Here is a 12,886-nt window from a genome sequence, read left to right on the forward strand (position 1 = left end):
AAGTATGCTTTCTGATTACAAGAGATGTCTTTGCAGAATTACTGACGGGTTTCATAGAGGGCAATTTGGGATTCCGAAATATTATTACAGTGAGTCTCAACTTATGGGATTCCAGCGAGATACATTAGTTAGTAGATTAGATTCAAGAGGTCAAATGGACTGTATCGCTGTTGACCTATAGAAAGCTTTTGATAGGGTGGATCATGGGTGACTGGTGAGTAGACTGGACTAGACAAAAGCGTGGTTGAAGAAAGAAAATGGAACTCAGAGAACTGGCGTAGCTGATATGTGTTATCTGATGCCGTAATGATTAAGGGGAGGAACCCGCACTGCAGAATTATTTGAACTTTACATTTTATTTCGTATATGAATTAAATGTGTAATGAACTGTAATCGCAGACAAAGTTTTTTTTCAGATGATGTTATACTGTTATAAGTTACAGGATTGTGAGACACTGGGATGGACAGCAGGCAATAGCAGACAGCAGTATGATGAAATCCAGGTTGTAACTTTCACACAGAGGAAAAGTTATTTCGGTTCTAATTACTGTGTTTATGGGTTGAAAGTACCCCATTGTTAACACTAGGTATTAATATAAGGAGAGATCTTCACTGGGGTAATCACATTAATGAGGTTGTAAATAAAGATTATAGATATCTTCGTCTGGTTATGCAAGTATTTAGGGGCTGTATTAGGGATGTAAAGGAGAGGGTGTGTAAGTATCCGGTAAGACTAAAATTAGAGTATAGTTCTAGTGTATGGATCCTACACCAGAATTATTTGATAGGAGAACTGGATGAGATCCAAAGAAAAGGAGCATGATTCTTTCTGGAAGATTTTAAACAAAAGTGTTGTGTTACAAAGAACGTAAGATGGCGTGGGGTGACATTAGCAAACAAATACGGTTTAGTGTAGGAAACATTATACAATGAAGGTCAAGTCAGAATTCATTAACGATGCAGTAATTAAAACTGAGACTTATAACCTGTAAAAATGTAGCATTAGTGAAATGTGCATATCGCTTTAACCACATCAATGAAGATCATTAATAGCGCTATTTTTATGAATTGTTGTTACTTTAAGCCGATGGTTCATGATATTGTTAATGGAAGATATAACATTATACCCTCGGCATTGAATTATGTGAGTTTTTGCTCATGTAATATTGACATTATGCTTCTTTTCATGACCACATGTACTCTCTTAGAACGTGAATAGATTATTATTCTGATGTTTCTTGGTACAGAATGCTTGGGAATGACTCCGGCCACTGTTATAGTCATGAATGATCTACATGCTAAGAATTTTTTCTCCGGTGCCCCTTAGTAAGATTGAATTAAGGTGTGGGTGAAAACAAGTTTGTATCTGTAAAGTTGGTAAGGAATGGTAAAGACCACCTTATTATAATAGAGAAATAAAGATACTAAGAAGGAGGTGCAGACTGGAAAGAAATAAAGTTAGAGATGGCTGTGGATGTCAGGAGAAGTTGAAGGAACTTACTAGGAAATTGAATCTAGCAAAGAAGGCAGCTAAGGGTAACATGATGGCAAGAATAACTGGCAGGTATTTTAAGACAGAAACAGGTTCCAAGAAGGACATTCCAGGAATAATTAAGGAACAAGGAGAGTGTATATGTGAGGATCTTCAAAAGGCAAATGTATTCAGTCAGCATATGTAAAGATTGTTGGTTACAAGGATAAGGTCCAGATAGAGGAGGAGACTAAGGCTAAAGAAGTATTAAAATTTACATATGATAACAATGACATTTACAATAAGATTTAAAAGTTGAAAACCCGAAAAGCGGCTGGAATTGATAAGATTTCTGCTGATATACTAAAGACAATCGATTGGGATAGAGTACAATATCTGAAGTACTTATTTGATTATTGCTTGGTTGAAAGAGCTATACCAAATGGATGGAGAGTTGCTATAATAGCCCCTGAGTATAAAGGAAAGGATGATAGACATAAAGCTGAAAATTGCAGGCCAGTAAGTTTGACATGCGTTGCATGTAAGCTTTGGGGAGGCAATGTTCCTGATTATATTAGACATCTTTGCGAAATTAATAACTGATTTGATAGAAGGCAGTACGGTTTTAGGAAAGGTTATTCCACTGAAGCTCAACTTGTAGGATTCCAGCAAGATATAGCAGATATCTTGGATTCAGGAGGTCAAATGGACTGTATCGTGATTGACCTGTCTAAAGCATTTGATAGGGTGGATCATGGGAGACTACTGGCAAAAATGAGTGCAATTGGACTAGACAAAAGAGTGACTGAATGAGTTGCTATATTCTTAGAAAACAAATTTCAGAGAATTAGAGTAGGCGAAGTTTTATCTGACCCTGTAATAATTAAGAGGGGAATTCCTCAAGGCAGTATTATTGGACCTTTATGTTTTCTTATATATTATAAATTATATTATATCATTCATTTATTTATTTATTTATTTTCATTTATAATATAAAAGGAAACATAAAGGTCCAATAATACTGGCTTGAGGAATTCCCCTCATAAATGATACACTTAAGAAAATGGAAATTGCAACACCATGAAGGCATTGGTCGTTTGTGTTGATTTTCGAGATATGGAACGATTCCATTAGGTATGTAAACGATCAAAGCTTCAGACCCATTGGATTGTTGCTACAGGTCTCCCCACGTGATTGGTCGCGGAGGAGTCAACTTCAGTATACCGACTCTGGTGTAGCGTAGTTGACTTGCAGTCAGTGCAGTGAAGTGTTCCCCGTCGAACATGCCTCTACGACAGAGAAGAGCACGCTATCAACAACTGTCGCTGTTTGAGAGGGCTCGGATAATTGGGCTGTGTGAGGCTGGATTATCGCTAAGGACTGTCGCTGCACATGTTGGCCGACAGGCATCTACGGTACAACGTGTATGGCAGCAGTTGTCAAATGAAGGTACCCACACTCGTAGACCTGGCACAGGCCCAGTGCAACAGACAACTGTGAGAGAGGATCGTCGCATCATTCGGATGCCCCGGATGGAACCCCATGCAACAGCAGCGCAAATTCGAGCAGCTGTGGCACCTCCCGTTACACAACAAACAGTTGGTAATCGCTTGCGTGCAGATGGCTTACGAGCCCGTGTCCCTGCAGAAGGTGTTCAATTGACCCCACAACAGCGACGTGTAAGGCTGGTCTGGTGTCGAGAAAGATCGACGTAGTTCGACAAATGGCATAGGGTCGTCTTTAGTGATGAATCGCGCTTCTGTCTTGCCCCCAGTGAACGCCGGAATCGTGTGCGCCGACGTATCGGGGAGAGGGGCCGCCCAGATCTTATTATCGAGAGGCACTCAGGGCCAACACCAAGCATTATGGTCTAGGGAGCTATTGGCTTTAATCAGAAATCACAATTAGTGCTTGCTGAGGGAACTATGACTGCTCGACAGTACGTTGATAGGGTACTCAATCCAGTGGTTGTCCCTATGATGGCGAACTTTGCTAACGGGATGTTTCAGCAGGACAATGCCCGGGTTCACACTGCACGCATCTCCAGAGAACCTCTCCATGACATCACAACCTTAGAATGGCCCGCCAGATCCCCGGAACTCAGTCCTATTTAGCATGTATGGGACATGATGGGTCGACATCAGGCCAACCGTCCTCATCCACCCACAACTCTGGAACAACTGACCCGTGCAATGCAGCAAGCATGGGCCGCAATTCCTCAGGAAGCGATCCAGGGCCTTATTGACTCAATGCCTCCATGCAGTCAGAGGTACCTGAAAGTGTAATCATCGAATCACAGCCGAACACTCGTCCTGCATGTTCAACTGCAGCAATGTAGCACCACTCCTTCTGGGCGTTGCAATTTCCATTTTTTTCAGTGTATATGCTTTTGCTGGCAGGATCTAGTGTTTACAGTGCACTATGTCTTTTGGTATGGGCTAAAGCAATTTTATTAATTTCATTGATCTGTCTCTGTCTTATCCTTGGCTTTGACAATATGAAAGTGACTGAGGTATGAGTGATGCTAGTAATGCCATTCCTTCTGCAGCCAGTCCCTGCTATGAATCGTGTGAAAATGTTGCTCATAGGGTCGGTTGGTGCATGCATTTAAGTGGGATTGGCAGACTAATATGTAATAGCAACTTCTGGCTCGGTGAGGAAAGCAACGGGAAACTACCTCACTTCTCATTTCTCTAGTACGCCTCTTCAGTGATGCCTAGGCCATCTATGACAGCTGATGACAGAGCTGTTGAGAATCCAACCAGCCTTAGGGCTGAAGACTGAACATACACATACATAAATGATATGAGTAAACAAGTGGAATCAGAGGTAAGGCTTTTTGCGGATGATGTTATTCTGTATAGAGTAATAAATAAGTTACAAGATTGTGAGCAACTGCAACGTGACCTCGATAATGTTATGAGATGGACAGCAGGCAATGGTATGTTGATAAACGGGGTTAAAATTCAGGTTGTGAGTTTAACAAATAGGAAAAGTCCTCTCAGTTTTAATTACTGCGTTGATGGGGTGAAAGTTCTTTTTGGGGATCATTGTAAGTACTTAGGTGTTAATATAAGGAAAGATCTTCACTGGGGTAATCACATAAATGGGATTGTAAATATAGGGTACAGATCTCTGCACATGGTTTTGAGGGTGTTTAGGGGTTGTAGTAAGGATGTAAACGAGAGGGCATATAAGTCTCTGGTAGGACTCCAACTAGAGTATGGTTCCAGTGTATGGGACCCTCACCAGGATTACTTGGTTCAAAAACTGGAAGAAATCCAATGAAAAGCAGCTCGATTTGTTCTGGGTGATTTCCGACAAAAGAGTAACGTTACAAAAATGTTGCAAAGTTTGAGCTGGGGAGAACTGAGAGAAAGAAGACGAGCTGCTCGACTAAGTGGTATGTTCCGAGCTGTCAGCGGAGAGATGGCGTGGAATGACATTAGTAGACGAATAAGTTTGAGTGGCGTCTTTAAAAGTAGGAAAGATCACAATATGAAGATAAAGTTGGAATTCAAATGACAAATTGGGGCTTATATTCATTTACAGGAAGGAGAGTTAGTGATTGGAATAATTTACCAAGGGAGATGTTCAATAAATTTCCAATTTCTTTGAAATCATTTAAGGAAAGGCTAGGAAAACAACAGATAGGGAATCTGCCACCTGGGTGACTGCCCTAAATGCAGTATTGATTGATTGATTGATTGATTGACTGATTGATTGATTGATTGATTGATTGATTGATTGATTGATTGATTGATTGATTGATTGATTGATTGATTGATTGATTGATTGATTGATTGATTGATTGATTGATTGATTGATTGATTGAATACAATGAACTTGAAATTGTGGTTAAAAGTATACTTTAAGAAAGTAATCCACTCCTGGACAAACTATTTTTACTTCGGTCCGTTTTCAGACCGACTTTACTGTTCGAGAGTGAAAGTTGGGCGGACTCGGATATCTTAATCGTAAGTTAGATGTCCCAGTAACAGATATGTTCCTGGGGATTTTCCCCCCACACAGTTTGTATGCGAGTCCACAAATCATCAACAGTAATTACTGGAGGATAATGACGAAAATGTTGCGAACCAACCATATCCCAGACATGTTCGATGGGTGATACAGCTTAATGTGTCATCCAGGGAAGCAATAGTACCCGTTGTTTTCGAAGAAGGCTTGCACTTTCCTCGCCACATGTGGCCAGGCATTTACCTGCAGAAACATGGCTTGTGGAGTTGCCTGAAAGTATGAGAGAGGGGGAGCTACCTTGAACTCTAAAACCTCTCTCGTGTACCAGTTGTTGTACAGATCAGGAGGTGAGATTGGCGCCCCCAATCCTCCGTTATGCCAGCCAACAATGCAGCCTGCCACAGTAGCGTTAAACACGTATGTGGCCATAACGTAGGACTGGTTGAAACAGGACTCGTCTGAAAACACTACATGTTGTTAGTGACGATCTTCACATGCCCATTGCAGCCTGAGGCTTATGTGGACTCAGGGCAATGAAAACTCATGCAATGGCATATGTGCAACCATGAGATGTTGTCGACCTATCTACGTTGACAGCAGCATGAAGTCAACACTGCTCATCGCTGTTCTATCCACTACTTCTACACACGCTTTACGGTCGTAGCAGCATGAGCTGAAGTGGCATGGTATGACAAACCCGATTACTCACTTGCTGATATTCCGCTCTTTGACATTAACGAGGCATACTGGCACTTAGTTCCATGTTTCCATCTTGTTTGACTGCTCTTCTCTTGAAGTAACAAGCCTGAGCCTACGTGTACTCCACACAATCACAAAGTTTCGATTCATTCGGGAAAGTTTTTCACGATGTTGCAATTTTCATAAATGTTTATATGGATCTCACCGGAAAAATGACAGCCATATTCGACAGGAACACATGATCTTTGTGCCATTACCATCATAACATTGTAAAGTATCAAGACAGGTGTGAATAAGTGGATAAATGGTTTTGACTGGGTAATGCATTTTCCGTCTGAGAAGACGTAAAAGGTACTTTCATTTCCAGAGCACTTGAGTTACATTTGGTTACCATGATACGGTGTTCTCCGTAGCTTAGGTGTAAAACTTTCCGTCTTAGTAAATTAGAGCACTGTATTTGTATGTAGATCCATAACACACCACTTGCCTGCTGTACCCAATGTGTAGCTTGAAATCCTTGCATAGATTGTTGACATGAATGGGTACCATATAAATGTGAAATGTTCATGAGATGAGTAAGTTAAAGATATGGGAAAATTCCCATATCCTGGAACATTATGAGATACTTTACTCTAAACAGGGTGTTCCAAGAATAGTATTATGATTCAATATCACTGGCATAAAAGTAACCCTTTTCCTTTATTAATTGTTGCACCTCTTTATCTTATAAACAGTCTTCCAAGATAGCAAATCCTCCATGACAGCACACTGGGTATTATTTCTTTGAATTTCCAACATGCTTAGTTTGACTGCACAATATGTCATATTACATGAACAGATAACTTTTAGGGAAAGGATGTGTATGCCAATACTACCCTATAAATAAAACCTCACGTTAGGTTCTCTGAAGAAAGTGGAGTGGAACATGGTTCATTTATAATTTATGCTAATGTATAGAAAAACATTATTATTATTATTATTATTACTATTATTATTATTATTATTATTATTATTATTATTATTATTATTATTATTATTATTATTATTATTATTCTGATGAAAGCAGATGTGATAATTCTTTAGAAAATAGTAATGTTTTTCTCTCATGTATAATGCAGAAATGCACTCACCTGATGCTGGGTAAAGTGTAATAGCTGAAGAACCAACTCTGTAGCTTCCTCCTCCAGCAGAAGCCATCGCCTGGGCCATTTTGTTTCCAACCTTGGATAAGTCTGTGTGATCTGGAGGTACATAAGATGCATAACCCCATGGGTACAAGATGTACTGTCCATAGCTATGGTAGGAGACATATGCCTGTGAAGAAAGAAGATTTTAAAATTACTTCTTAGAAGTGAAGGGACTCTTAGATAATATTTTGAATCTGGACACCAGGAAGAGGCCATGCATGTGTTCATTATTGCCCTTCTGTTCACATTTCTCCCAATAATAAAACAGAGGGGCCGATGACCTTCGATGTTAGGCCCCTTTAAACAACAAGCATCATCATCTATATATATAAAATAACTTGTCCTGACTGACTGACTGACTGACTGACTGATTCATCATCGCCGAGCCAAAACTACTGGACATAAAGAAATGAAATTTTGGGGATATATTCATATTAAGATGTAGGTGCTCGCTAAGAGAGGATTTTTGGATATTCCTTCGCTAAGGGGGTGAAAAGGGGGGTGAAATTTTAAAATGAGTGTATCTATATCTCAAAACTTTAAAAGTTTACAGATGTAAAAATTGGTATTTAGAATCTTCTTTAAAAATAACGAAACACGTATTTTTTTGTTTTCAGAAAAACCCAATAGGAGGGGTGAAAAAGGGTGAACATGGGGAAAAATGGGTTGAATGCCTTTAATCAGGATACCGGTACTTATATCTCAGAAACTGAAGATATTACAGACCTGAAAATTGGTACTTTTGATCTCTTTTAAAAATAAAGAAACACGTATTTTTTTGTTTTTGGAAAATCCAATTAATGGGAGGGTGAAAGGGGGGGTGATTTTTTAAAATGAGTGTATCTAAATCTCAAAAATTTTAAAGTGTATGGATGTAAAAATTGGTATTTAGAATCTCCTTTAAAAATAAAGAAACACGTATTCTTTTGTTTTCGGAAAATCCCAATAGGAAGGGTGTAAAAGGGTGAATAATGGGTTGAATGCCTTAAATGAGGCTACTTATATTTCAGAACCTGAAGATATTACAGACCTGAAAATTGGTATTTTGAATCTACTTTAAAAGTAAAGAAACACGTATTTTTTGGTTTTGGGAAAATCCAAATATTGGGGGGTGAAAAGGGGGGGTGAATTTTTTAAAATGAGTGTGTCTACATCTTAAAACTTTAAAATTTACAGATGTAAAAATTGGTAGTTAGAATCTCCTCTGAAAATAAAGGAACACGTATTTTTTTTGTTTCCTGTAAATCCTAATAGGAGGGGTGTAAAAGGGTGAAAAATGGGTTGAATGCCTTTAATGAGTATACTTATATTTCAGAACCTGAAGATATTACAGAACTGAAAATTTGTATATGGGACTCCTTTAAAAATAAAGAAACACGTATTTTTTAGTTTTTGGAAAATCCAATTAATGGCGGTTAAACAGGAGTGACAAATTGGTGTGAATTTTTTGAAAGACTATATCTACAGAATATCTTCGAAACGTAAAATGTTACAGACGTAAAATGTGGGTGTTTGGAATCTCCTGTAAATGTAAGGAAACATAGGTGATTTGTTTTTGGAAACTCCACTTAAGGGGAACTCAAATTGGTGAAATTTTAAAATGAGAATTTTTACAGTATATCTAAAAAAAACTTAACATGTTACAGAGGTGAAAAATGGTATGTTTTATCTCTATTAAACATAACGAATCGTGTATTTTTAGTTTTCGGCAATACCACTTGGGTGGTGGGGGGTGGGTAAAAGTGACTGAAAATGGTGTTGAATTCTTTTAATTAGGCTACTGATATCTCAAAAATGAAGATGTTACAGACGTGAAATTTGATATTTGCAATCTGCTTTAAAAGTAAAGAAAGACGTATTCTCGGAAAATCCAATGAAGGGGGGGGGGGTGAAAGAATTGAAAATTTAATTGACTTAATTGTATGATAATGCATACATCTAATAAAGACTAAAGTTGTTACAGACGTGAAAATTCGTATTTCTATCTCCTTTAAAAACAAAGAAAAACGAGTTTTGGTGGGGAAACCATCTTGGAGGGTGGGAGTGTAAAGGAGTTGAATTCCTTTCATGAGGACACATAAATCAAAAACTGAGGAAGTTAGAGTCGTGATAATTGGTATTTAGAAGATCTTTTACTATTAAAGAAACAAGTATTTTTTGCGGGAAAATTCACTTAGGAGGGGGGGGAAGTAGTGTGAAATGAAGTGAAAAAAGTAAATTATTTTTATGGGGGTACTTATATCTCAAAACTGAAGGCAATAGACGTGAACACTGGTGTTTGGAATCTCCTTTAAACATGAAGAAACAAGCCTTCTTTTAATTTTTTTTTTGGGGGGGGGGGTGGCGGTAAATAAACTTAACGGCGGTGGAGTGTAGAAGGAGGTGAGACCTATTGATTTTACTGTTCTTAATGTACTTATAAGTATCCTCCGTTGGTCAGGCGGCAGCGCGCCGGCCTCTCACAGCTGGGTTCCGTGGTTCAAATCCCGGTCACTCCATGTGACATTCGTGCTGGAAAAAACGGTGGGTGCGAGACAGGTTTTTCTCCGGATACTCCGGTTTTCCCTGTCATCAGCCATTCCAGCAACACATAATAATAACAATAATAATAATAATAATGTTCCGGACCGTCGTCAAATGTGCGGACCGCGTTGGAAACGGCTCCTGGACGGGTAATGACTAAGAATGCAGTCCGGCCGCGGGTTCAGTGCCGCCAAAGCACCCAATATGACACCACGCCGGATCTCCTGAAGGATTTTATACATATTAAAATGATTATAGGAAAAGATGGCAAAGATTTACGGACCCAACTGACCGGGAGGAATACCTGAGCCTAGCCCGGGAAGTACGAAATCGATTCCTGGAAAGGAAGATTGAAAAATGGGAGGAAACGTGCCGTAATCTAATAGAAAACGAGTCAGATCGGGAATTTTTTTGGATTCTCGCAGAAAACGAGTCAGATCGCGAATTTCGGCGGATTATATATCTAAAACAATAAGCATTCAATTATAAATTTCAGTATAATACCGTAGCGAAGCACGGGTATCTTGCTAGTCTCCTAATAAAAGAGAAGGTCTAAAGGAACATTTATATAACATTTTCCATTTATTTAACTAATATCTCTTATTGCGGCGCAAATTGAGAATGAAAGAAACGATGTTTGAAGAAATTCACAATAAGTCAGATTACATTACCATACAATATCTTATATTTCCTGACTTTTTCCTTAGTCAATTCAGTATGGAACCTGAAAATTTCTCTCTTACGTTGCTCTCTATAATAATCTGATGGGCATTGACATTCATTTGAAATATTGTAATATAAATTCAAACAAATTAAAATTATCTTCTTGTGCTCATCTTCAGGAACTAGATGTCGAAGTTCTGAGATTAAAAAGTGATCTCTAGAATGGTCTTACTATAGGCCTATGAAGAACACAAAAACGTAAATAAAATGAGATGAAAATATCTGAAAGAGAATATATTCACCAGTTGAAATTGTCTACACAATTCTAATAATCAATGAAATGCACATAATGATGATAATAATAATAATAATAATAATAATAATAATAATAATAATAATAATCATAATAATAATAATAATGTAAGAAGGTATAAAGAAGTGGCAGTTAAAGAAAAGTTAAGAGGTACTTGAACAAGAGAATGAAAATTATTTTAATGGAGCCTATATGATGCTTAATATACCGGACTTCTGAGAATTGAGAGGAAATAAATAGTATACCGGTACGCCAATCTGGAGGAAAATGGAGAGGTGGAAAGAGTATTTTAACAATTTATTAAATGTGGACAATTGTACAGAAAATTTACTGGAAGTCCAGAGTGTGGACTTAGAAGAAGAGATAGATATTAGAGTATTAAAAATGGAACCAGTTGTCAGAAGAATGACAATAGGAAAAGCAGTTGAAATAAAAGAAAGTGTGGAGATGAAAAAGGCAGTTGGATGTGCTGTACAGTTTCAGTTTCCCGGGTACTGTTAATGAGCCTCTTCCACTTCTTCTTCTCCGTACACAACTTGTCATGGAGAACATCATCCACTGTCCATCCCCTGGTAACTAGATCAAACTTGACCATGTCCATCCATCTGGTTTTAGGTCTTCCTGCAGGTCTTTTCCCCTCCAGCTGTCTTTCCAAATTTATTCTGGCTGTTCTTGTAGGCTCCATCCTCATCACATGCCCTTACCACCGTAGTATGGACGTGCCGATTCGGTTTAATAGGGATGTCTTTATTCCGGCTCCTTTTCTCACCTCCTCATTTTTTAACTTGTCCATCTTGACTTTCTGGATGGTGGATCTAAATAATTTCATCTCTGATGCTTGCAGTCTTAATGAATATCTTTTTGTGAAGGTGCACGCTTCAACACCATAGGCCAATATTGGTATGAAATAGCTGTTAAACATCATCAGTTTGGCCGGTTTTGGATTCATATCATCCCATAAAAGTGTTCTTACTTGTTGGTAGAATTCTGATTCCTTTTGCACTCTGTTTGTAATTTCCTTTCTGACCAAATTATAACTGGAGATTACACTTCCAAGGCAAGGAAAACTATCTACACACTCTAGCTGGTGGTCTCCTAGTTTTACACTTGCTGGACGCCCTTCTTTGTTGACTGCCATCACCACTGTCTTGGTCTCGCTGATGTTGAGATTATATTCCTGGAACTGGTATTTCCATACATTGAGTCGGGTCTGTACTTCCTCTTCTGTTTCACCCCAAATCATGATATCATCAGCAAAGGCCACTGCATTCAGTTCACCTAAATTTTCCTTGACGTTCTTCATTATATTGTCCATAACAGTGATGAACAGTAGTGGGGACAGTGCGCATTCTTGCTGAACTCCACTTTTGGTTTCAAACAATGATGATCAACCTTCCCCAATTTGTACACAGTTAGTACAGTATTTGTACAACATCTGAATTTTCCTTACCAGTCCTTCAGGAACATTTCTTTTCCTCAGGTACTCTCAGATCTTATCTCTTATAACACTATCATAGGCCTTTCCTATATCCAGGACTACAATGACCAGTTTCTTGCCTTTCTCCCAATATTTTTCCATCAGCATGCGGGTGCTAAAAATCAGATCCATTGTTGATCTGTTACTTCTGAATCCTTATTGCTCCTCTTCTAACTGTGGTTCAATTATGGTTCTCAATCTTCTTTCTCTGATCTTTTCTAGAATTTGTAGCCCATGAGACAGCAGTGTTATTCCTATATAGTTGGTGGGTTTCCGTCTGCTGCCTTTCTTAAACAGGGGAATCATAACGCCCTTGCTCCATTCTGCAGGTATTTTTTGTCTGTCCCTACGACATGTAGTACTGTGCAGCCATTGTATACCGTGGATCCTACTGCCTTTATCATGTATGCATTCACTTCATCTGCACCTGAAGATTTTTCTTTAGGCATAGATTTTAAGCCTGTCTCAGTTTCTGTGCAGGTGATAGGAGGTTCCTCATTATAGGCTTGGATTTCCGGTTCTCTACAATGGCTGTATAGATTTGTAACATGTATGTGGATACAGAAATGTTTTAC

General features: G+C 38.6%; 1 protein-coding gene across 1 annotated transcript in view; it reads right to left on the minus strand.

Annotated features, from left to right (window-relative positions):
• LOC136863448 (carboxypeptidase B) overlaps positions 1 to 12,886 on the minus strand; it is a 59,873-nt gene that overhangs the window by 12,350 nt on the left and 34,637 nt on the right. Inside the window, exon 5 of the mRNA XM_067139854.2 lies at positions 7,279 to 7,462. Within this exon, the coding sequence (XP_066995955.2) occupies positions 7,279 to 7,462 (184 nt within the window). The remainder of the gene's footprint in view (positions 1 to 7,278; positions 7,463 to 12,886) is intronic.

Source organism: Anabrus simplex, chromosome 2 (assembly GCF_040414725.1).
Source record: "Anabrus simplex isolate iqAnaSimp1 chromosome 2, ASM4041472v1, whole genome shotgun sequence".
Classification (NCBI taxonomy): Eukaryota; Metazoa; Arthropoda; class Insecta; order Orthoptera; family Tettigoniidae; genus Anabrus; species Anabrus simplex.